Source organism: Aethalodelphis obliquidens, unplaced genomic scaffold (assembly GCF_003676395.1).
Source record: "Aethalodelphis obliquidens isolate GAN/ISIS:26980383/991018 unplaced genomic scaffold, ASM367639v1 scaffold4, whole genome shotgun sequence".
Lineage (NCBI taxonomy): Eukaryota > Metazoa > Chordata > Mammalia > Artiodactyla > Delphinidae > Aethalodelphis > Aethalodelphis obliquidens.
This window is the reverse complement of record NW_020837948.1, coordinates 44,642,048-44,669,204: the sequence shown is the minus strand read 5'-3', so window position 1 is coordinate 44,669,204 and position 27,157 is coordinate 44,642,048. Positions and strand designations below refer to the sequence as shown.

General features: G+C 38.5%; 1 protein-coding gene across 1 annotated transcript in view; it reads left to right on the top strand.

Moving 5' to 3' along the window:
- ADGRV1 (adhesion G protein-coupled receptor V1) overlaps positions 1-27,157 on the top strand; it is a 543,050-nt gene that overhangs the window by 455,213 nt on the left and 60,680 nt on the right. The window contains exon 86 of the mRNA XM_027100633.1: positions 12,410-12,531. Coding sequence (XP_026956434.1) covers positions 12,410-12,531 — 122 coding nt within the window. The remainder of the gene's footprint in view (positions 1-12,409; positions 12,532-27,157) is intronic.

Sequence of the window (27,157 nt, the reverse complement as noted above, 5' to 3'; positions counted from 1 at the left end):
TGTAGAGTAGTCGTTATGAGCTATCTATACTCATCACCTTATGTTCACTGCTAAGCCTTGAGAGTATCTTGCTTATTCTCTTCCATTCAACACCTATAACCTTGGACACCAAATCTACTGACCACTTTTCTGTCCTTATCCTTAAACTCGTCTGCGTAAATCGATAACTTCCTTTCCTTGAATAGTCTATCTCCCTTGGTTTTCATGATGCTCTCTTCTTTTTTATTTTCCTGTTAAATCCCAGGCCATGACTCACTCTTTTTGTGACTCATAACTCTGGAGTGTATGTGTTTTCCAGGGATTGCCTTTGCCTTTTTCACATCACAGTAGTTATTTTCAAATCTGTCAACTTGAGCTCAACTTGTCTTCCCATCTTCTTTTCTGTCCTCTTCCTGGGAATAATATCTTGTCCTCAGGATGTACAAAACTTGTCAACAACTTGCCTACCCCAATTGCTCTGATCTCTGTGTTACTCTTTCTCCCTCTTCCTTCTCTTCTTCCTCTTAATCCTTTTCTCATTTTCCTAATTTTGATGCCAGTGTAATTTCTTTTACTCCACACTCCTAGACTTTCAGGTCAGTAGTTGTCAAAACTGATCATCAAGATCACACTTTCACAAATGATTGTTTGATGAGTCTCTCTAAAGGCTCAGTGAATTGGAACCTCCAGAGATGAAGTCCCAATATCTGTATAATTTTTAAAGTTTCTCACTGTTTTCTGATTTGGGGGTACTTCACCTTTAGATTCTCTATAATATTTTTGTGTCCATCCCCTTCTTTCCATTGTGGGAGTCCCTCCTCCGCCACTGCCCCAGGCCTTCAGTATGTCTCACGTTGAGCACTGCAACAGTTACCTAACTGGAATCCCTGCCACCAGCACTCTCTCCACCAATCTGTTTACTTTCCTGTGAGATTAAGGAAATTTCTGTTTTGATTGGGCCACACATCTTCTCAGAAATTTTAAATGTCTCTCCATTTCCTGTAAAATAATTCTGTACTGCTTAACCTGGTCCTCAAGATCCCTTCATGACCTCATGCTACAAATATTCTTCTCACTATTTACCTTCATGGACCTTTCACGCCAATCAAAAGGGATATTTTACACTAATTTATGCATTTGCCTTTTTGCCTCTCTTTCCACTACCTTGAGTTCAAAGTCCACATGTTCAAATATGGCTCATCTTTAAGTCCCAGTTGAAATGCCAGTGGCCTCTCTGATACCATCAATGGTAAGTAACTGCTGCTTTCCCTGAATTTTTGTATAACTTTATCCCTCTTTTCTAATATTGATCTTCTACCTTTTATTATAGTGGATATATATTTTTTATATATATATAATATTTAAAAGAAGACCCATACGTAATTCATCCTTTTACCTGTCACATTTTATCAAATACATTTTTGAATCTTAAATAAATATATATTTCTTGAATAATAAGCAATAGCCAAAGTTTATATAAAACTGTTCTAAGTGTTCTGCATTTTAACCATTAAATCCTAACTGAATTCAGTATTCTGTATTTAGGAGGTACTAGTGTTATTCTCATTGTACAGTTGAGGAAATTGTGCATCAGAGCAGTCAAGTAACTCACCAAGGTCACACAGCTAGTAAATGGCCCTTAAGTAATCTGGCTCCAGAGTCCATGCTCATAACCACTATAGTATTCTGCCTTTTGATGAATAAATCCCACTCAGTCAACCTCAGCGCATGCTTTTTATTTTTCATTTATTTATTTATATATTTATTTATTTTGCACGCGTTGGGTCCTTGTTGCTGCACGCAGGCTTTCGAGTTGCAGCGAGCGGGGGCTACTCTTCGCTGTGGTACACGGGCTTCTCATTGAGGTGGCTTCTCTTTGTTGCAGAGCAGGGGCCCTAGGCACACAGGCTTCAGTAGTTGTGGCACATGGGCTTAGTTGCTCTGCAGCATGTGGGATCTTCCGAGACCAGGGCTGGGACCCGTGTCCCCTGCATTGGCAGGCAGATTCTTAACCACTGGGCCACCAGTGAAGTCCCAGTGCGTGCTTTTTAAAAAAGTTTATTTGACTGACTGCCCATATTCAAAACAGATCTTTTTCTTTTAATTGAATTTAACAGAAGGAAATTAGAAAACTTAGTATAAATAACCTTCAGGAAAGCAAATGATGTGATTTATAATTAGGATACATCAACTTCAAGAAAGAAGTAGAAATTGGGTCATAGGAAACACTGAAAGTATTGAAGAGCAATTTGAAGCTCTATTGTGCAGTTTTATAAAGACAGTATAAATCCATGTGGTTGTAAATTAACAAGTAATTGAAATGAACAATAGCTGATACTTACACTCATTTAATTTTATGGTTTCCAAGAAGTATGGTGATCTCCCTCTCTCTATCATTTTCCCACTAATGCCAGAGTCTTTGCAAATAAACACTTAATCTATGGTTATAGTAAAGCTGCTTTGCCACCGTGAAAAAAAATTGTTTTTTACAAATGTGGCTCACAAACTTTGTAACAGAATAAACTTCACCTGGTTTAAAAAAAAAAACAGGACAGAAACAAATAAATGAAAAATATAGCAGGATCTGTCTAACCTATTAAAGATGGAATTGAATAGTAAAAATAGCTCTATGTTGGGGGCTTGGGAAGCAAGGAAGGGAGGGAGGGAGGAAGAGAGGAAGGAAGGAAGGAAGGAAGGGAGGAAGGAAGAAGGGAAGGAGGAAGGAAGGAGTGGAAACATAATTTTGAGCCTGAGGCAAAAATAAGCTCTAGTATCTACCTTATATTTGCTACTAACATCTAACACTTGTGAAACAGTGTAACCATTAACAATTTTAATTCCACATGAAAGAGGAGAAAGAGTTGGAATTAAAATCTTACAGATTTTAAGGTCTACACATGACATTGACAAACAAATACAGAAAGAAAATTTTAAAGTTTATCATTGGGTCCAAATCACTTCGATAAAATTACTTTGATCATTAATATAGAAATATTGTCAATGTAGATGTTTTTTTGGACAGCTTCCTTCTCCCTAGATCATACACATGCCATTCAATCTGGGGATTACCTTTCTTTCTTAGCACAATGGTTTCTTTCTTTTCTCTGTAAGGGCTTGATCCAAGGTTGTTCGTAAGAATGAGCAATAAAATATTAGTTCATTCCCATATGCATAGACCTTCCTGGCACAACTGTTTCTGTGCCATTATTTAATGGTTAACAATAAGCTTTTATATAACACAGGTATTATACCACTTTATGGTCTGTTCTTGTATATTCCCGAAAACAGCTCTCTATATGGGTTTGATACTAGTTTTCTGTATTTGCAGATGTAGTTATTTAACAACAGAGGGTAAGTAATATCCCCAAAGCTTTTGAGAAATACATAACATTATTTTTATGACAAGACAATGCCCTGATAATCTGATACCAGAATATCTTTTGGGAGAAGAGATGCAATTAATCACATTGACAGAGAGGAACCGAAAGATTTCATTCAATTAGACTTTTTAGGATAGTGACATGGCAAAGGAAATTAAAATAAACTAAAATTTTAAATTGGTGTTACAGTTTTGTAATGTGAGGGCTCAGAGCCCAATTAAAGAAAGGAAATAACGCGTTGAGGTCAGCTGGCATTTATCCAGATTGAGGGTCTCTACCAGGAAACAGTTCTGGGAACTGACATACTTAACACACTGTAAAAATATTTTCTTGAACATATAGAGTTATTTTTAGTGTTAATTTTTCTGAGACATTGTGTCAGAATTGATTCAAGACTTCAGTGTTGAATTTGAGCCTATTAAATGGTAATGACTGCTCTGTGATGTACTATCAAACTATCTTTAAAACATAACTGGCTAGTCATGGCCAAATACATAGCAACCTGATTCCCCAAATTATGGGACCATCTAGTAAGACTTAAAATATAGATATAGCAGGTTGAAAGATGCATTGTGTGTTTTCATTGTGTTACGAAAGCAGAGTGTGTTGGGAATTGCTGTTAGGTGCCTGAGCATGCCTGGAGATGACTGTTCTGAACTCCTTAATGGCTAATTAACTGGAAATGTAGTTAGGAAGCTAAGTTAAGCCAGTCTTCGATTGTTGGTTGGATGACTTCATGGTTGTTTTAGAACTCTGATCTTCTAAAAACGTTTGTCATAATGTGATTGTATGAAACATTTCTGAAGTGTGTAGAAAATTACTATGTTGGCTATGAAACCAAATGGTAATTCTCCTTCCCATAGTTTCAAGACATTTTTCCTCACAAGAAGAAAACAGATCATTTAACCTTTTCCTTAAGAATCACAGAACTATCTGATCCCCGTCAGTAGGATATTCTCTGGCAACTTTGAAGTACACGGTTCAAATGGTATTACTCTAATAACAGTGCGTGCAAGGTCCATGTGGGTAGGTCTCATCTAAGTTGATTATTCTCCTTGGATTCAAAATTATAGCCTGCAAATTGAAAATTATACATAGTTTTTGCAAGGCGAGACCATAATTCTAGGCTTTTGCCATTTTGTTTCAATCCCCATAAATCACCCTCAAAGTAGGCCTGACACTGAACTGTCTTTAGCATCCAGGAGAGCCTCAAGTCAGCCATTGACAAAGTACCGCTATTTAGGGTCCCAGCGGTCTTGAGACTCCTCTGAGAATTTGCTCACATTCCTCCTCTTTACCCCTGGAAAATATACTCTAGGCCAGTATTGACTCTCTGTTCTGCCTGCAGATCTAATGTGTCACCTGTACAGATCCCTCCAAATTAGGCTTGCCTCCTTCGTATAGCCGGAAGGGTCAGGGTAAATCCATGTCCGAACATGGTGGCTGTAGGCCTCCCACGATAGTTACATTTACTCTATCTACCTTGTGTCTGAGATATCCTACTAGCTACTTAAATGACCTTTTAGAGCAGAGTTTTACACATTGTGGGTCACAATACTTTGGTGGGTCTCATTGCCAGCATTTTAAAGTGGAGTGGGATGAAACGGGATGGGATGGGAGGGGATGGGAGGGGATTGGAGAGAATAAAGTAGAATAGAATAGAGTAGAGTAGAATAAAATAGAATAGAATAGAAAGTATCAAAGAGAGACAGAGGGGAATAGAGGATACGGAGAGGTCCATGTTAAATAGGTTGGTCAGGAAGTTTTCAGTGACAGTTTGGATGTGATGGAACTTAAGAGTCTGCACATTGAAAGCAACCCTCCTCTCTATGTGATCATCATATTACATCAGGATAAACATAAGTGTTCTAACACCAAATAAGTTTGGGAAATCCAGGTACAAAAAAGTTAAACGTGTTTATTACATGATTTTTTGGCCTTTTAAAGATGCAAGAGAAGGCTATCTATAGCCATATGCTGTTTCTCTAACTTGACTAAAGTCATGGTGGTGATGAGGGTGAGGATGATGGGATGAGGGTGAAGATGACAGGAGGTAAGGCTCTTTAAGCACGTGCTTTGTGCCAGGCTCTGTGCTGACTGCTTTCTGTGCGTGGTTCTCTCCCCCTCCCCCCCCATTTGGTGCAGTGTATGAGGAAAAATGAGTCATGGGGTAAATGCATTTGGAGGGTGGTACCTGTACTCAGAAGGAAGAGACAGTTTGAGAGGAAGGATAGCAAATTTAGCTTTGAATGAACTGAATTTGAGATGCTTTGAGGATCTCCAGACCTGGAGGTCTAGAACTCAGGAGAGATGGAGATGCATATTTGGATATTGTTGGCCTAAAATGCTCATTGAAAGAAGGTGACACTAGAGATTATGAGTTTGATAAGGATGGCTAAATAAAGTGACGAGCCTGGCACATCATCCAGGTGACATACACACAGTCTAGCCTGCTGCAACAAACGTTTGCAGCTGTGTCTGGACACCAGAGCCACAGGACTCAGAGTGGGTTCCCTGTTGCCCAGATGGTTCTCAAGAGCTCTTTTGGGAACGTGTTGAAGTACTGAGGCAAGAAGGAAACTCTTAAAACTAGAACCAAGTATAGGACTAGTGACCAAAGGTTAGGAATGCAAACTACCCAGATGAAGTATGGAGTGTTTCTTTGAACAATTTACAAATCCAGTCCATAAGTTTGTTGTTATCTGTTCCAGCCACAGTATCCTAATACTGATTTGGCAGTTCTGTGAAATATGTGCCTTGTTCTCTTCTACAACATTAGGTTTATTTGCTGAGAATACAGGTGGGTGACTATACATTGTGTATTAACCCTTGTTAAGAAAGCTCAAGAGCACATTTAATATTTTCTCACCAGGAAATGGATCAGATCAATGAAACTTCTTGACCTTCAAGTATCTGCTCATTTCAGAATAAAGGCCCATATTTTAGAAATAAGACCTTTTGATGCCTTTTTTTGATTACCTTTTTTTTCTAATTTAAAAATAATGCATGATTATTGTTGGAAATAGACCCATAAATATCTTAGATCCACATTATTTCACAGTTGTGTTCCTTGTTTTACGTTGATGAGTTTGTTTTAGTAGCATATCCAAATTGTTAGAATCAGAAGGTCAGTGAGGTAAAATTAAAACAAGTACTTTAGAAGATTGTAAACACAGAATAAATTTCAGCTTCATGTAAATGAGGTGTGATTTCCATAATAAAGCCATTATTGTTGTCACTGGTGCATAGCAATAAAGCCAAGACTGCAATTACAAAGAAAAGACATAATATAGAACCATACTTCCTTTACAAATGGCAATTCATTGAAATCATATTTTCCACTAAAAAGTAAAGAGATCTTATGTATTCTCAATGGAATCTACTGACTCCCATAAGTAGACTTTACTAATGATAGTAGTACTAAATAACAAATCCACTTGTCGGGTTTTTTTTTTTTTTTTTTTTTGATACTTGCCACAAGTAATTTCTTTCACTAAAACCTTTTCAGATTACTTTGTTTATCACATGAGTGACTCTTGCTAATGTAAGTATTTTAAGTACTTTGAGGATTGTTTTCTCCCTCATTGTGGAACTTCATCTTGACACAAGCCTGTCTTTTTTAGCATGCAGTAAAATATGCATAACATAAAATTTACCATTTTAACTATTTTTAAGTGTACAATTCAGTGGCAGTAAATGCATTCACAGTGTTGTGCAACCATCGCCACCATCTATTTTCAGAACTTTTTCATCATCCCAAACATAAACTCTGTACCCATTAAGCAATAACTCCCTCTTTTCCCCCTCCCAGCTCCTGGTAACCTCTATTCTACTTTCTGCCTCTGAATTTGCCTATTCTAGGCACCTCATGTAAGTGGAATAATACAATATTCGTCCTTTTGTGTCTGGCTTATTTTACTTAACATAATGTTTTCAAGGTTTATCCACGTTGTAGCATATGTCAGAATTTCATTCCTTTTTAAGGCTGAGCAATATTCCATTGTATGTGTACATTGTATTTTGTTTATCCTTTCATCTGTTGAGGGACATTTTGGGTTGTTTCCACCTTTGGGATACTGTGAATGATGCTGCCATGAACATTGATGTACAAGTCTCTGAGTCCCTGGTTTTAATTATTTTGAGCATATACCTAGAAGTGAAATTTCTAGATTATGTGGTAATTCTATGTTTAACTTTTTGAGGTACCACCAAACCGTTTTCCACAGGAGCCGCACCATTTTACATTCTTACCAGCAAGGCACAAGGGTTCCAATTTCTCCACATCTTTGCCAACATTTGTAACTTTCTCGTTTTTTGACAATAGCTATCCTAGTGGGTACAAATAATATCTCATTGTGGGTTTGATTTGCATTTCCCTAGTGACTAGTGATGTTGGTCATCTTTGCCTGTGCTCAATGGCCATTTGTATATCTTCTTGGGAGAGAAATGTCTGTTCAAGTCCATTGCCCATTTTTGAATTGGGTTGTTTATTTTTTGTTGACTTTGAGGGGTTCCTTGTATATTCTGGAAGCACAGTCTTTATATAGATACCCTTATTCCATGGGTCCAATACTGTGTTTTTAGGGTTCCCTTTTATCGGGAACATCGAAATGATTCTGTTTTCTATTAACTAATTCACCCCTAAACATATATTTCTAACATTACCTATCATAAATGCCTGCTTCAGTAAGCAGTGACTTATATAGCCAACAGAAAAGTTACTAGTATTTTACCAAACGTGAAGTATCAGCTTAGGAAATATGTAACTAAATGATTTTCATTAAAAGAACATTAATTTTCAATTTGCCAGGTGGAATTCATAGTAGCTTTTAAACAACAACATGCTCCTCCCCACTTTCATCACCATCACCCACTCTCACACCCCTTCTCCCTTTGGTCATTGTTACTCTAGGCCCCAGAGGTGAAAGGTACCTCCTTTAGGTTCACCATAAAGCTGATGAGGCTTACGTTTTAGGGCCTGTTACTTGCATGGACCTCTTCCAAGATCTTCTACCTAATTATGCTTTTGAAATTTTTATTTTTTAAAGAAGCCTTTCCAAATTTTATAAAAGTTCAGGCCCACAAAATCCGGATGTACCTCTGGATATGTTTCTTCCATCTGAAATCATGTCTTCGTTAGTGTTGCACTGCTGGAAAGCCAGCCTGGGGTCTGTTGTGCAGTATACTGAGTTATTTATGACTGGCTTTCTTTCTTTGCAGTTTCTGATCTGGGTTGCCAAACTACCACACTTTTCTGCAGAGTTCCAGAAAAGCATGAGCCCTGGGTGTTCCTAGTCAGCCCCGGTATGCTCTTCTGGCTTCCGCGGGGAGCTTTTCAGCAACACAGCACTTGTCTGGCTCTAGGCACTCTCAGGAACATGCAGGCCAAATTTTGAAAATTTGGTTCCTAGCTGTTCATGCAAAATATGCATGTCCTTTTACACTGTACACAGAGCCATAAATAGAATTTTGTCCTTGCACAGTGAGAGCAAAGGATGCAATTGCCAGACTAATACCTAATCTCTGAAAACTTTCACGAGCATAGCTTAGGCAATTTCCTAAGTATTAAGGTATCTTGTCAGAAGTAAAATAAGAGCCTTCTGGCCCTTTATCAAATTGTATGGTTTCATTAAACAAAAATGATGTTTTTTAAAAAAATTAAATAAATCTTAATATATTTGCTCCTGTCCTGTGGTAAGGCATCGATGACACAGGAACTATTCATCTGCAGAAACTGTGTCTTATATTATTCTTATTTTCTCTGTGCAGTTGTAATAACTTAGACAATTGACATTTTTCTAAAAAGGGGATATCTGACAAGATATCAGTATGGTGTCCTTCGAAAGCCTTTTTTCTTCTCAAAAAAAAAAAAAAAATGCTCAGGTTCCCTCTTCCTTTCTTTCTTTCCTTTCTTTTCCCTTCCAGAACAATTCCATCTTAAAGCCATTAGTTTGACAGAGCCAGGTATGCATCCAGTGGAAGGTGTCAAGCATGGAGTGTCACAAGCCAATCATTGTGAGGGGGCATCCGTGTGAAGGGTGGAGTGTCCTCACGGGGCTCCTAAGAACCTGAGTGGATTTGGGAAGCCATCTGTGCAAGGCAGGGACAACAGCAGTGGGAGACTGGTTACAATCAATAGAGTTGATCAAATAGGTAAATATTTTAAGAATAATGAGAAATACATTTCTTGCCAACAGAGAAGGAAGTTACAAATACAGAAACAGATACAATTCCAATTAACCCTGTGGCATTGGATTGGAATTGGAAATATTGGTATACTATGATTTTCATTGTACAGAGATAGATATAGAAATCTAGATGGAAATGAGTGTGTGTGCAAACAGGTATTCCCCAGCTCTGTCTACTGAGAGGACGTAGGAGCAGCAGCGCCCCAATAGCAATGACCATACCCAGCCCCAGATCTTGGTTTCTGAACGCCATTCTACCCTAAAGGAAGCCAGGACTGGGGCAGGGAAAGTACAAGATGAGCTTGAAACATCTTGTTGGGCCAAAGCAGAATGATGAGGACATAACAGAAGTCACAGAAACCATCTTCAAGGGGTTCCCACTAATCAGACTTAGGACAATTTGAGCATCAAAATAAATGGTAGTAATAGATGATAACCCATTACGTTGAGAATATATGAGTCCATATTATAAAAATAAGTAAACGCATAAATCAGATATTTGATAAGTGAAAGGATAGTTATCTAGTTTCAAAGTAATGTCATGCAAGATACATACTAATTACAAAAGGAAAAAGACTAACTTCACGATGGAGAATTCATGCAGCCACTACCTTAATCAAATGACCAAAATGAGCCTCCTAGATAATGGGACAAATAGAAATCTTGTGCCATCCAATAGAATGTTATGAAAAGAACCCAGGATCACTTCTGTGATTTCTGGCAAAGCTTATAATCTAAATCATAGGAAAATATCAAACTCAAATTTAAGGGCACTCTACAAGACAAACTGGCTGGTAATCTTCAAACATGCCAGAGTCACAAAAGCCAACGACACTCAAAGGAGCCATTTTATTTTTATTTATTTATTTTTTAAACATTTTTATTGGAGTATAATTGCTTTACAATGGTGTGTTAGTTTCTGCTATATAACAAAGTGAATCAGTTATACATGTACATATATCCCCATATCTCTTCCCTCTTGTATCTCCCTCCCTCCCACCCTCCCTATCCCACCCTTGGGTCACAAAGCACCAAGCTGATCTCCCTGTGCTATGCGACTGCTTCCCACTACCTATTTTACATTTGGTAGTGTATATATGTCCATATATACACTACCACTCTCTCACTTTGTCCCAGCTTACCCTTCCCCCTCCCCATGTCCTTGAGGACATTCTCTAGTAGGTCTGCATCTTTATTCCTGTCTTGCCCCTAGTTGCCCCAAGGTTCTTCATGACCTTTTTTTTTACATTCCATATATATGTGTTAGCATACGGTATTTGTTTTTCTCTTTCTGACTTACTTCACTCTGTATGACAGACTCTAGGTCCATCCACCTCACTACAAATAACTCAATTTCGTTTCTTTTTATGGCTGAGTAATATTCCATTGTATATATGCGCCACATCTTCTTTATCCATTCATCTGCCGATGGACACTTAGGTTGCTTCCAAGTCCTGGCTGTTGTAAATAGAGCTGCAGTGAACATTGTGGTACATGACTCCTTTTGAATTGTGGTTTTCTCAGGGTATATGCCCAGTAGTGGGATTGCTGGGTTGTATGGTAGTTCTATTTTTAGTTTTTTAAGGAACCTCCATACTGTTAAAGGAGCCATTTCAGATTAAAGAAGACTACAGAAAAGTCAACTGGATTCTTCTGCTACAAAGGAAATTACTGGAATAATCGACTGATCTTGAGTGGGATCTGAGGATAGTTGTAACATATCAGTGTTAATTTTCTCATTTGATGGTTGTATTGTGTTAATGTAGGAGAATGTCTTTGTAGAAAATATACATTACAATGTTCAGAAGGTGATGGGGGATCAGGTTGGCAACTTTCAAATGGTTCAGGGAAAAACAAAACTTTCTTGTCATACTGTACTTGCAACCCTTCTATAAGTTTGAGATTGTTTCAAAATAAAATAAGATTTTTAATTTGCTAAAATTGTAAATAACTGTTCAGATTTCTACAATGTATGTAGATTTTAGGCATTAATTGATGTTGAATATATATGGACTTTGAGGTCTGTCATGAGAGTTGTCAGTGATGTGTGGTCCTTCCTGATGTCTTTCAGTAGCTTGAAAATGTGTTTATGTGCAGCTGCTAAGATCTGATTCAGTTTCCAAATATTCTATAGCTTGCCATTTAAATATTAATAACCCTTCTTTAAGATTGTTATTCTAAATCCCAAATATCAAAAATAAGTAGAAAGGGTAATGAAGTCCTTTGGCCCTGAAGAAATCTGTTCTGGAAACTATTAAAACAAATTGCACAATAAAATGATGGGTAGAATAAGCTTAGTGTTGTCAGTAGTGAATCCTTCACTTCATCTTTGCTCTTAACTATAGCTGTGACGTTTGGTGTCCACTCAGAAAAAGAGATAAATATGTATTTTTCCATTACATACAAACAAGTTATATCACTTAAGTTTTAAAATGTCAGACTGGACTACAGTAATTTTGAGAGCACACTGCTGCCTACCATTTTCTGGTAGAGAGCTCTTTTAAGGAGATTTATATACCCGGTCTTCCCTGGGATTGAAATGTGATTGCATCTCCCCAGTTGTTGGTGGCAGTTCCTGAACAGTCCAGCAGGTGGTAGTCTAGGAGAGGAACAGTTCTCATCCTTCTTCAGTCCCCTGCCTACCAGCAAAACAGAAGGAAGGTGGACTCAGCAACGTTACCGTTGCCTTCTCTTCTCTGTTGTAAGACTGGTATTTCCAAGGTTGTTCTTTCAAAATGAGTGCTTAGACATAGAGAGTATCTCCAGAAAGTAGCTAAAAATAATTTTGTGTATATGTATGATTATGCAGTATTCTGAAGTTCAAAAATTCTTTTTCTTTTCTTTTTATTTTATGGTGTCTAGAAATTCCACTGGTTTTGTATCTCTTTGCCCTGATTTCAATGACATGGCTTTGGGGAGGCCTGCACATGGCTTACAGACACTTCTGGATGCTGGTCCTCTTTGTCATTTTCAACAGTCTGCAGGTAAGCCTTACAGTTTGGTTACAGCACACATAAACACGAGGCAGGGAGTTTCAACGTAAAGAAATCAAGTGTCCACATGTAGGTGAATTCGTACGCACAAAAACATCACGCAGAGTTTTAGAATAAAATGACAAAGATTATGTTAAAATTTTTTAACACCTGAAATATGGCTGGACCCTCTAACTGCTGGTTATACAAATAGGGAAGACATAAAATATTTACCCTCCTTCATTTTGACAACACCTAAGTAGCTACAAAAACATGTTTCTCTTTCGATAGGATTGATGTTTATAAACTTCACAGATGGCAGCCATCTAGGGCATATGCACATATTTGGGGTGGGTCTGTGTCTAGAAATTAGATCAACTGAGAGTAAAATAACAGTGATGGTCAAGCAATTCCCTCTTGAGTCTGGTGCTTAGTGTTTTGGTTCACTGAAAACTGATTGACATCCTCCAAGTCTGGCAATGCCTAGCTTAAATTAGCTTTGTGAGAATGTTTGGATAGCGTAACCAGGAATTATATAACTGTAACAAAAGTTAAAGCTGACTTTTTTAGTGCTTTTGTTAAATGGAAAAAAAGTTGTACCCTGAAATTAGCAAACTGAACAAATGAACACATTTTTTCTTATTTTTCAAAGTGAAAAGATGTGTCCTAGACTAAAACAATTTATTGAATTTGCCAAGGATATCTGTAAACAGCCCTTGTTTGGACCACCATCTTACAAGAAACCTCTGTAGGAAAAATATTAGGATTATAGCATAAAACTGAAACATGACTCAAAACATATTTAGGTTTGCTTTGTAGGAGACAGATTCATTAGTGAGATCATATCTAACAGCATGGTGCCTAATCAAAACATAATATAGATTTAGGGAGGGAAAAATACAAAGTGGCTTAAACATTTGGAATCGAGTTGATACAAGTTGATATATAGACACCTCCCAATAGAGTTATAATTGAGTACCAGCTACTAGCACAGTGTGCCAGTGCTACCATTACTAGGGTGAAGATGACAGCACTGCTTCTCTAGGATCTGATGATTCAGGGAGTAAGCAAACAATTAGCTGTAAGGGTATACTCTGGCAGGTGCCATGTAAACAAAGTGTTATGAGAGCAGAGTAGAGGACTTGTTTACTCCTGCCTGTGCTAGTGTTTGAGCTGGACACCAAAGGTGAGCCACTCAGGTCAGAGGCCCTGTCTTGGTCACCTTTGAATACCTAGGCCTAGCAGAACTAACACCAAAGTCCACATTGACAGCCTATAGATGTGTTTTATTTGGTGGACACACAATGGTACACAGAGCAGGGTTTTAGATTTTTTTAATATACAGAGTGAAGTAAGTCCAAAAGAGAAAAACAAATACCGTATGCTAACGCATATATATGGAATTTTAGAAAGCGGTACTGATGAACCTAGTGGCAGGGCAGGCATAAAGACGCAGACGTGTAGAGAACAGACATGAGAGCACCGGGGATGGGGGGAAGGGGAAGCTGGGATGAAGTGAGAGAGTAGCACTGACATATATACACTACCAAATGTGAAATAGATAGCCAGTGGGAAGCTGCTGCATAGCACAGGGAGATCAGCTCGGTGCTTTGTGACCACCTAGAGCAGTGGAAGGGATGCTCAAGGGAGAGTAGATATGGGGACATATATATATGTATAGCTGATTCACTTTGTTATACAGCAGAAACTAACACACCATTGTAAAGCATTTATATTCCAATAAAGATGTGAAAAATAAATATTTGCTCAATTTTTAAATTGAGAAATTTCACATGAAAACCTGAATGTCTGGCTTTTCTCTAATGGCAGTATTTGCATGGCAGCAATTTTCAAGTCTTGAGTAGATGCTGCCCTCTTTAGATGGGGCACGTTACCTCATTATACTCGATATATTCAATTTGTTCATTTTACCTGCCCCTGAGTTTGTGTCATATTTAATGTTTATTAAATAAGTGATGAGTAGATAGTTAGAGATGGGTATTTCAGGCAGAGAATACAGTGTTAGCCTAGGCTGCAAAAAAGAAACGTGATTAATCTTGCCTACATTTACCAAAGGTCTGGGGGAGGAAGAAAGGTTTTGCAGTTAGTGGTGGGAGAGGAGACAGAAGGCTAGGTTGCCTTAATCACCATGTTACCATGCTCAGAATAGGATGTTAAACTTCAGCCTTTAGGTAAAGGGAAGCCATAAAAGTTGGGTGTTTTGTTTGTTTTATTCTGATTAGTTTTTTAAATTTTGTTAGGGTTTTTTTTTTAATTTTTAAATTCTGAATGGGAATGACATGCTTATACCTGCTTTTTAGAAGGATAACTGGAAATGTTTAGGATGGTATTGAAAAGAAGAGCAGCTCCAGGCAGGAAGGCTGTTATCATATTCCAGCCTATAATGTTTGGGAGTGCACCTGGAGACAGAGATAGGTGACAGGTTTGAGAATATTCTAGAGATAAATATTGATGAAATTTGGTTAGCCAATTAAATGTAGGAATGTAGGGGGCAAGAGAGCAACGCCACCTAGAGATGCTGGCTGTGGTGAATGGCTGGGCACTGACTCCTTTGGTCAACATGGAGATTACAACAAGAGAAGGTCCTAGGGAACATGCAGCAAAGTTGGTGAGTTGGTGAGATTTGGGAGACATTGGTAAAGCTAACCAATGTTTTAGCAGGAAGGCTAGTGAAAGAGATTGTTAGTGAAAGAGAATCAAGATATAGTAGTTTGGAGTTTCTGGTAGAAAAGAAGGCTTCAAAAGAAAACACCTAACTCTGTCAAGTGTAGCAGAGAAGTTAAATAGATTGAGAACAGAAGGGCATTGTGGTCTAGTGCACTGGTCCCCGCACTGTAGTGTCATCAGAATCTCGTGAAGGGCTTGCTAAAACACAGATTGTAGGTCCCACACCCAGAGCTTCTGATACAGTAGATCAGGGTGGGACCTGAGAATTTGCATTTCTAACAAGTTCCAGGAGATGCTGATACAGCTGCTCTAGAGACCACAGCTTGAGAACCATTGGTTAAAGTAAGTGTGATCATAACTCCACCAGCCTACTATCTGGTTGACTTCAGCTGAGTCACAGATGTTTACCCAGTTCTACTTTCTTCATCTGTGAAACGGGAATAAATACCATTTAGGATTACAGTGTGATTTAATTAAATGGCATAATGAACATAAAGCAATTGTACAGTAACTCACAGTTAAAGAGCAGGTTTTTTTGTTTGTTTTATTCAAGAAGTTTAATGGAGAAAGCAATAATAGCTTAGGAAGGAAGGTTGGTTGGTTCAAAGGAAACTTGGGGGTTTGGTTTTCTTTCCTTGTGAAAAGAACCAACAGAGAAGAAGAAACTGACAACTGGAGGAAAGGCTCATTGCCTTGGCAAGATCATGGACAGGGCAGGAAAACAGAAGAGACAGACGGCCTGTCTGAGGGAGGAGTTAGACATGTTTCTTTCACTGAGGCTCAGGAAAGAAGGAAGGATAGGAGTACACGAAAAACTCTTCTGGAGCTGAAAGTCTGGAAAGTTGGGGTTTGTATGTAATGCTCTCTCTTATCTCTGAAAGGCACAAAGCAAGGACATTTGTTGAGAGGAATGGATTAAAAGCTTGTGGTAAAAATAGTAAAAGGTAAGGAGCCGTTTCTAAGCAGAAAGTAAATAATAAATTACAGTGGGTTGGAAGATGGTAAAGAAATGACTGCTTAGAGAGAAATTGGTGGGATTCGGGTTGGACACCTGAAATCTGTAATTGTAATTCAGCAGTAATTAAATAAATTAAGCCTTACGATTGAAATGGTAGCCATTGTAACCTATCAAACCACACACAAGAGGAAGGTTTGTTGAGCTCTTATGGAGGTTAGAGGTTTGGTAATAAAGGAGGATTGTTGAGGATTAAACTATAAAGATAAAAAAGGAATTGTTATGATCTCTTTCTTTGAGGAACTGAAAACAAGCTAAGTATAAGTAAAAACTAAAAATATTTCAAACTCATGTTTAATGAGCTTAATTCCATCTATGCGGCACCATTGAAGCAATGACTTTTTGTATCACTGTTGCCTGGTATCTGGTGCACTGGCATATTCCTAGCACCAGTGCTCAGTGAGTCAGTCCTAAAAGGAATGCCTGTTAAGAAACACTTGGAAAATATGGTTTCTCTAGGGTTTATTAAAGTTCATTTAATTTATAAACTACTTCACGTCTTCAACTTGGGCATTTCCATGATTCCATGCTTTTTTAAAATTAATTAATTTATTTATTTAGGCTGCTCTGGGTCTTAGTTGTGGCATGCGGGATCTTTAGTTGCAGCATGTGGGATCTTTTAGTTGCGGCATGAGGACTCTTAGTTGTGGCATGTGGACTCTTAGTTGCGGCATGCAAACTCTTAGTTGCCGCATGCATGCAGGATCTAGTTCCCCAACCAGGGATCGAACCCAGGCCCCCTGCATTAGGAACACGGAGTCTTACTCACTGGACCACCAGGGGAGTCCCTGACTTTTGTATTTTCTTATTGGCTTTTGTCAACACCTGTGACCGGGAAAGTGTACTATATATCTTACGCTTGGCTTTTATATTTTGCTCAGAGGTGATTACTGCCTCACTTTTTAATCCAGATTATTATTATGCCATAGGTGCTCTGAAACTGACAGATGAAAGTTGTATTTTTATAATATTCTGATATTTGATATTTATTATTGGGTACAATTTAAAAGAGAAAATCTTGATCATTTGAAATATTATCAGAAATTTCTTGATCACTTTCTGAAGATTCAGGGTTGAGCTACCAAACTTTTAATATGTTTGAGCATTTTAAGAAAATGTATATGAAATACTTTCTAAAGCATGATGGATGCAAATGCAAAAGTGATGTAAAAAAAGTTATCATTCTAAATATGTCTACTGTTATTTTTATTGCTTCTTCCTTGAACTCTAAGACATTTTTTCCTCAAGAACTGAACTTTAATTCAAATTTTTATTGATTTAGGCATGTTATTTACATCTTCTTGATTGTTTAAAAACATTTAAACTGTTGAGTATCGAGTAAGCAGAACACAGAGAATAAAGGGGGAAATGTCCTCTGAGTTTATTTCCTGGGTTGTTTTTTTTTTTTAATTCTAGGAGTTGCTTGCTAGTATGTCAGCATGTTTATGGTATCTGCTGTTTTTCCACTTCCCCATGATGCACTTGATGTGTGGATGTGAGGTGAACAAATCCTGATTTCCATTGCGCTTTCTTTTGTATCAAAAGAGGGACTCTAAAATTTCCAAAAAGAAAAAAAGTAGTTCTGTACATACTTGCTTAGCAATCCCAAATCCCAAAGGCCTCGGGGCTCTATCTTGCTTTTTGCTAAATGGGCTTTCTGAGTGCGCTGAGCATGGTAGCCACCACCAGTCTTAATTCCTACCGGCTTTCCAGCCCCAGCAGGAAAAATCCTGTGAAGGACTTAAATTACCCTCACTTTGAATCACTCATTATCCAGAAACCAGTCACAGGGTGGCAGGTACTCTGGCCAGGCCTGGGTCATGAGCAGACGCTAACAGTGGAAAGATGAGTTGATCTCACAAAAACCACATGGAATGGAATTCCCACCAGAAGAAAAGAATCTCTTACCAATAGAATGGTAACAATGCTAGGCAGACCAAAGTAACAGGTGTCCATTATATATATTTTCTAAATTTTCTTGGTCATCGATATGTTTGGACAAGGCCAAGGGCAGCTATTGTCAAACTACTAGGAAACTTAATCAATGTGACGTAGGTTTATTATGAATATCCTTGGGATCCATCATATAACCAAATGTCTCTGTATTGTCCACAGAAAAGTCATAAGGGACTACATTATTTTTCTTAATTTTCTCATCCATTAACTCAATAACAACTATTTTTTTTAAAAAAAAGTTGAGTTTGTCATTTCTAAGTAGATTTATGCTAAAACTTACAGATGACAACTTTCTTAAAATGTTTAGTGCAAGGTATATCCACATTTGTGTAACAATTAAAGAAAATAATCACTAAGTTTGATACTCAGCTGGTAGTCACTAGTAGAACCCTATCAGTCATCATAATATTGAAATAGGTACTGTCTAAACCCCCTGCAAGTGTCCCAGACTTCTAGCTATTTAAGCTAGAAGCACCACAGACCTCTAGCAGCTAAAAGGCTAATGCTTGGCTAGACAGGGAGCGCCATGACCCTGCTCCGGCACTAGACCAGCAGTCTGACGGGTCAGTGCCTATGCCACACACTAAATGTTTTGTGCATCGCTCCTAGCTTAACTATGTTCTAAAATACATTTCTATTTTTAACCTAACCACTCAGCTTCAGACTTACATACAGCATTTATTTCAGGTTTCTCTAGGGCTCTCACATTGACTACGTCAAAATTTCACTAACTGACAATCTTCTTACATGTAGGGAATCCCAGGTAAGATAATGAGGGTAGCCGGCAGTAAAGAGGCATGAGCTTCTTGGAGACGCTGAAAAATAAGTTCTGGAGAAGATTCATATACAGAGAAGAACCTTTCCAAAAGCTGAAATGCATTCTTCTTGGAATGCATAAGTTGGCAAGGGAGCGGAACTTTACATAGTATGGGGATATGACATTTCTCAGTATGTGAGTTATGAGACCACATTCTTCAGAATCTTATTTGACTGTCTCCCTGTGACTGACTTGTACTTGTTCGTTTATGTGAGCATCTGGTCTCGAGATGTTCCCTGGCAGTTTTTGAATCATTCCCTATTTCAGAGAAGGGAGTTACAACATGGAATTTGTAGCTAAAAATATATAGCCTGTATTCAAATTTAAGGTCAGCTAGTTAAAATCATTTTCATTCCTAGCCCCGCATCTTATAACAGCTAAATCGCTAGGGAAATAAGTGACTTAAAGGTGGGAACAGTTTCTCCTACATTTTAAAAAATTATTGTTTTTTAGTGGCCACTAGAGTGCCTTGAACACATAAAGCATTTTTCTTCTACTAAAAAATAGTGTTTCTTTTCTTTATCCTCCTTCTTTCTTTCTCTCCCTTCTTCCTTCCTTCCCTCTCTTTCTACCTTCTTTCCTCTCTTCCTTCCTTGCTTTCCATGTCTCTCTTGTTGTTCTATGTTGAATTTCAGCTTTAAAACGAAATCCATCTTTCATGAAGAGATTTTCCCAATAAAAATAGTCCTTGAGGTATCGTGAGAAATGGAATGTTTCCTTGCTCACGGAAAGGTACAGGGTTCATTGCAAATGGAATAGAAAAGAAAATAATCCTCCATTAATTTTCTTCTGTGAGAATCCCCGTTTCGCATCCAGAGGGCTTCAGTGCAGGTGTCTACATAGATACAGTACCTATTTAGTCTTGGCTGCTTCCTTTTGAGGATAAACAGCTCTTGGGAAATACGCATTGTTAAATAATCAGTTACAGAGGACTAATTGTTTCAAGGCACTCCCTTTGCCATTGCTTTCCAAGGGCCAGCAGTAATAAGAAATGTCACTTTGTTTCCATTGGAGACTAGCACATGAAGAGTGGAAAACCAGTGTTCCCAGAAAACCCTGGAATAAACATGTAGAAGCCAGAGGAGGTTGGGATTCTATCATTGATTTGTCCCAGAACCATGTCAAGTTCAGTGGAAAAAAATTACTACACTTGTTTTGTAGAGTGAAATTCAGAAACTAATGAATGCCTCGTGTGCTCTTCAGAACGTCCCAGAACATTTCTGTAACTTTACAAATAAATATACAGAAGCTAGCTCTTCAGAACGTCCCAGAATATTTCTGTAACTTTACAAATAAATATACAGAAGCTAAGACAAGTAGCTGTATTTAAATTGTCTTGATTAGGTCATGCAACTCTGTTCAGTGTTCAGTAGCATCTGGGCTGATGAAATATCTTTGAGTTTTCATGTAATAAACTTCTTACTCCATTTGACAATGAATGATAGCATTACCTTCTCATTAACCTGTTGATTGGCCAAGCAGGACTCTTAAGACAGACTGCAGGGTTTTTACTTTTGTTTGTGCTGGGTTCTCTAAATACAAATGTCAGGATCTGATCTGCCAGTGAATGTCTTCTACAAATACAGGTTTAGAAGTGATGGGATTGAATAGACTACGTTTTGACACCTGGCTGCATCCTTGCAAAACAGGTACCCCATTTCTCCTGCCCTAATCCTATGTTAGTTTCTTACTCAGTGGTTTTTCCATTTCAAAGTTTTTTCCTGTGCCCTCTATGACTGCATTTTTTGCATTTTAACCGTGTAACACGGCTTCTTGGGCTTTGTGAGCCTTTACTTTACCTGTGAAAGGATTTAGCACGCTCTGATTCTGAATTATCAAACCTACAAGAATTAGAGTAAGCGAGACACATACCTCCCCTTGTTAAAACAGTTTTGGGAGAAGAATGCAGTTAACGTTTGAGCCAGTTTTTACTCAGTCATTCAGATTCTTTGTCTTGGTGTTAATTTATAATTTTTCCAGGGTCTAAAATTTTGTTTTTATCTCATGTATTACTCAGACATTGGGGTGGGGAGAATACATTTTTTTGGTAAATACATTTATATGCATATTTTATGATAACATTCTTTAATATTGAGCTGTTTAGGTATAGTAGAAGAAGCATACAATTAAGTGTCGTGCAACCTCTATTCTACCAAATGACTTGACATCTCTGAGCTTTAGTTACCTACTTTCCAGAGAGAGATGCTAATTCTTGCTCTCAGTTTTGTCCTAAGTATTATATAAAAATATATGTATAAAATATAATTGGTAAACTACATAATGTTTTACAAATACAAAGTTCTATAAATGAATAAATGGACAAAAGAAATGTTTGTCAGAAGCTACATGAAGGCAAATGAGAGGCCAAAGAGAGGAAGTTTGTAAGCTCAGTCTTTTTTTTTTTTTTTTTTTGCGGTATGCGGGCCTCTCACTGTTGTGGCCTCTCCCGTTGCAGAGCACAGGCTCCAGACGTGCAGGTTCAGCGGCCATGGCTCACGGGCCTAGCTGCTCCGCGGCATGTGGGATCCTCGCGGACCAGGTTACAAACCCGTGTCCCCTGCATCAGCAGGCGGACTCCCAACCACTGCGCCACCAGGGAAGCCCCTCAGTCTTTTTTTTTTTATTGAAGCATAGTTGATTTACAGTACTGTGTTAATTTCTGCTGTATAGCAAAGTGATTCAGTTATACATATATACATTCTTTTCTAAAAAATATTCTTTTCCGTTGTGGTTTATCATAGGATATTGAATATAGCTCCCTGTGCTACACCATAGGACCTTGTTGTTTATCCATTCAATATATACTAGTTTGCATCCACTAACCCCAAACTCCCACTCCATCCCTCCCTCAGTCTCCCTCCCCCTTGACAGCCACGAGCCTGTTCTCCATGTCTGTCGGAGCTCAGTCTTTAAATCCTCTCTTCAGCCACTGGTTCTCCCCCTGAATGGTCTCATCCCCTCTTGGGTATTCCCTTCATGCAGTCCCTTGCGATTACACTCACAGTGCTTGGCTTACAACATAGATTGTTGTCATCACTCATCTGCTTTTAAATGTGTAGCACATGCCTTCAGTTTCAGGTAAGTAACTTATGGGGGCAAAATAGGTTTATTGTGAGACTGCAGGGATTGGTGGGGACTGTAGAAGAACCAGACAGTAGAGCCTCCTCCCCAAAGCATGCAGATGAGAAAAGCAAACATTGTGTGGGCCAAACAAAAGCTTTGGCAGGTAAATTCTCATAGGTGGCAGTCAGTGTGCAACTCCCATATAAAAAGTTCAAATTTCTTTCTCTGAAAAGGATTTAATTTTCTTTTGGAAGCCAAAAGAGAATACGGGCTGGTCACCTCTTTGGTCCAGTAGAAACTGGGTTTCAGGCATTGCAATGGTTACTCTAGTTATGTTTTGCCCCCTCTCTTGGGGCAGACTAAAAGTTTGTTCAGGGGACCCAGGTGACTCAGCTGAAAGCCTGTCGTGTTTCCTGGAACTCCTCTTCCTCGCAGTCTCTGGACTCCGTTGTTTCATTCCCTGGTACTGTGAGCCGACTGAATTCTCTGCTTAGCTTTTGAGCCTTTGAGCAGCTGCTTTCTGCTTAGTTTCTTAGCCTTTCGGCCCCATGCAGCTTGAGAAGTGGCAAATGCCTTTACCATTCCCTTTCTCTTTGGAGCCTTGGCCCCTCAAGTCCTGGTTGCTTTAGTAGATTTGAACTCTATTTTTTGTCTCCCCAACTTAGTCAGATTGCTGCAAGTCCCAGCTACAACTTTCTGTTCAGCCTCTGGGCATCTCACTTTGAATTGGAAAACTCCCTGAAGAAAAAAAAAAAAAAAGCAGTGAATATAGGGCTCCCCACTCAATGGGTTTTGCTTCTCTCTAGGATCTTGGTCCCTCAGATACTAGCTGTTTGGATGCCTTCCCTCTGCTGTTTTGTTACTGTATTTGTTGTTTTGTTATTGTCTATGTGTATCTGAAAGTGTATTCTCCAGCTTGTAGAATTGTAATCAATTAGAGTTAATCTGATATAAACTCTATCAGAGCCAGAAACCAAAGTCTCAAATTTATTTCAACAAGTATCTAATAAATGTTAATATAAACAGAATGCACATTAATAAATGAAGATATTTAGAGTCACTGCAATTCATCAGATATCCAGTGGATACCTCTTAAAACATATGCACTGTTATAAAGCAGAAACTAACACACCATTGTAAAGCAATTATACCCCAATAAAGATGTTAAAAAAAACAAACAAACAAACAAAAAAAAAACATATGCACTGGGATGGTGGTGCTCCTGGGAACACTGATGAGGAAGCCTATACATGCAGCTTCTTAAGGTCAACTGATGAGGTGTACTTTATGTCTTCTATATCACCAAAACATATATATAGTATATATATATAATATATATATATTATATATATAGTATTTTGAAAAATAAAAACTGAGTAAGGTCTTAGAATTTATAATCCATCAGTTGAAGACTGAGATTCAAAAAGGATTTTCTGGCTATAGAATAACCTCATACCTATTTCACAAAACTAAAATACACCAATAAGACAGACAAACAGTGCAGAGGAGCAGCTAGAGGTGCATATTTTGAAAGGTTACTGCTCTAGGAAACAGGTTGGCCTTCTCAGAATATGGATTTTAAAAAATGCCAACTAAACTCCTACTGAAAAAAGTTTTAATGGCATGAATTCAAATATAAACTGAAACTTAAAAAAAAATCATTTTAGCTAGATGGATCCAGGAAGTTCTCTCTTCATCCTTCAGAATAAATCAATTCCATGTTACTGTTTTCCTCTGCAAATATTTAAATAACATTCTCGTTAGCTTGAGAAATACCATGAAATAGTGAGGTAAACGTATTTTGGAATACAGATACTGTCCTACAGATTTTCAGCTTTGTGGTCTTAGGCAAATTATTTAATTTTTCCAAAATGGGAATACTACAATTTACTTTGTAAGGCATCTGTGGACATCAAGCAAAAAATATTTTTAGATTTCTAGCATGTAATAGGTGTGTAGTAACATTAACTGCCTTTCTTCTTTCCCTCATGTGACACCATAATTGCATACGCATTTAAGATTATTTCCACACAAATGAAACCTCTGAGCGTCAGATCTTCAGAGCGTACCACTGAAATCAGTTAGCAGTGTTTCTCTAATTGCTGATTATTCGGTCTTTTCAGAACCCTGCTGATGTCACAGGCCACATTCACTAAGCTGTCATCTCAATGATCTTATTTAGCTACGACCCCAGTATATAGATACTATATAAATGTGATGTAAATATGACATCTGTTAGTTATAGGGTGTCCTTTGTTCCAAAATGTTAGTTATGAGTATAACTATAAACACTTCAGATTCTCTGTCAGCCTTGGAAACTCTCACTATAAAGTGGTAATATGGTAGATTACATGTATTTTACCTTATTGTTTGAGCCAATATCATAACACTGGAAATTTTATATTCATCCATTCAAAAACATTAATCTAGAATGTGTTTGTATATGTATATGTTAGACCACACGTCTCCATGCCTCTCTGCTCAATATATATTTATAATAAAAATCACAGCAATAGTAACTAATATTTATTAAGTGCTTATTATGTGGAATTGTATTTATTTCATTTAATCCTTACAACAACGCTGCAAGGTAGAGACTATTATATTTGCCATTTTAAATACAGAGAAACAGGGTTTCCCTGGTGGTGCAGTGGTTGAGAGTCCGCCTGCCAATGCAGGGGACACGGGTTCGTGCCCAGGTCCGGGAAGATCCCACATGCCGCAGAGCGGCTGGGCCCGTGAGCCATGGCCGCTGAGCCTGCGCGTCCGGAGCCTGTGCTCCGCAATGGGAGAGGCCACAACAGTGAGAGGCCCGCGTACCGCAAAAAAAAAAAAAAAAAAAAATACAGAGAAACAGAGTCTTAGAGAAGTTAAGTAATTTAGGCTCGGTCACACACCCAGTTACTTATGAGCTGGCATTCTGTAAACTATGATCAGTTCCCCCACTAGGCTCTGCAATGCTGCAAGACTGTAGAACCTCTTATTATTTCCTTATTCCACAGTACCTTAGCAGAAGGCTGTGCTTATAGTAGCTTTCAACAAATGCTTGTTGAATTAAAACTTTTGCTAAATTAAAATGCATCAAGAGACAAGATGAATTAAAATGAATCAATAAGCATAGTTAACATATGAATTATTGTTTTGTTATCTTTCACTTATAAAAATTAATGCATTTCAACAAATGTTTGTCTATTTTAACATTGATGTTCACTATAAAGTCACATTCTCCCAAAGAACAGTGTCTTTTTGGCTTAGTTGAAGATCTTCATTGAGGGATCTGTGGGGCAGCAGTATCGTACACAGCAGATTCCAGATTAGACAGAAGTTCCACAGTGAATATGCTACCCACAAGTTATCTGCCATCCTTCATTTCCCTAGTTCTGTAATTTAGGCAGTCTTAATAGAAGTGACCTTGAGCATCAAGTTAAGTTAGCAAGTCAGGTTCCTGTGGCTTGCTTAGGACACTTGTAAACACTGAGAAAGCTGAAACAGACATTTAAAAAAAAAAAAAAAAATGGGGCTTCCCTGGTGGCGCAGTGGTTGAGAGTCCGCCTGCCGATGCAGGGGACACGGGTTCGTGCCCCGGTCCGGGAGGATCCCACATGCCGCAGAGTGGCTGCGCCCGTGGGCCATGGCCGCTGAGCCTGCCCATCCGGAGCCTGTTGCTCCTCAGCGGGAGGGGCCACGGCAGTGAGAGGCCTGCGTACCGGGAAAAAAAAAAAAAAAAAAAAACATGATCCCTACCTTCAGAGGCAGGAAAAGCTCTAAAAACACATGTGATGTTGGTGGTATGTCTATGGCTTCCTTACAGATCCCTTGCTTTCTCTTCCCATCTCTCATTGTCTCTGCCACTCTCAAAGCCCAAGCTCTTAACTGCTGCTGCAGCTGAACTGCCTTCCATCTGGACCAATTGCCTAGTCTGTGTTTTTAAATATCATATAGACCTTACTGGAGGAAAAAACTTACATATGAGACACGATTAGAGACTAAGACAGGGCTAGAAGAAATCAAGTGTTGGATTACATGACCCAGGCTCCAAGCATCTAGGAGGATGATCCTTAAAGGAGATCCAAAAACCATATGCCTTGAGCTAAACAGGCCAGATGGAGTGGGTTTCCCAAACCTCTGGTAAGACTCTTATCTATGAACTCCACTGTTTTCTGAAATCCCTAACACATTACTTTTCAATGAATATCAACTAAGTTTAAACATGGCAGCAAAAGCACAGTACAGTTAACATTCTTCTAGGAAAACATGATAAGTCTCTGGCTTTATTTTTCTCCACTTACTTGATATTTACAGTGAAGACAAAGACATAGTAAACTTAGCACTAACTAGGACTAGACAAGCCATCTGAAATGATGGAATTGCAAAAAAAGGAATGGAAACTTTAGATTCACTGGCTGTATTCAATCCAAGGAGCGATTGTCCCAGATGTGCTTGGGTCTCTTAAAATGAAGTCAGGGAATTGATGCTTGAGAAGCCATTGTCTCCCTTTGGCTTCTCTGCTTTCTCTCCTCTTTGAGGGTTTAGGCAGTCTCTTGTCTGCTGATGTGGTCGCAGCACTTTGCACTGAAGATTTCTTGTTTCATCACTGAGTGCCCACCTCCATCCCCAGCACTAGCAAGAGTTGGAGAATCTTAAGTGAAAGAGTGCAGGAAAAAAGATTACTAGAACTGTATAACCTGATTACTAGAGCTGTATTAGTGACCTGATCACTTGCTAAAAGGAAGTTTTTCAAAGGAATTTTTTTTCCTTTTTTCAATGAAGCGTGATAGGCAAATTAAAATTGAATAAATTTATCCATGATTTTTTTTTTTTTATCAGAAAACCCTCGAATACTTTTCCCCTTTAAAGTCTAACCGTTCATGGGGTAACCAGAGCTATTACAATGAGTTGGACAGGGTATAGTCTTACTAAATGAATTTTGCAATAGATGTAAATGTTACCGAATTACAGATGATATGCTTTTAAGTTATCCACTTTTCATGAAGAATCGCTATAAAAATAAAGGGGAGGGCTTCCCTGATGGCGCAGTGGCTGAGGGTCCGCCTGCCGATGCAGGGGACACAGGTTCGTGCCCCGGTCTGGGAGGATCC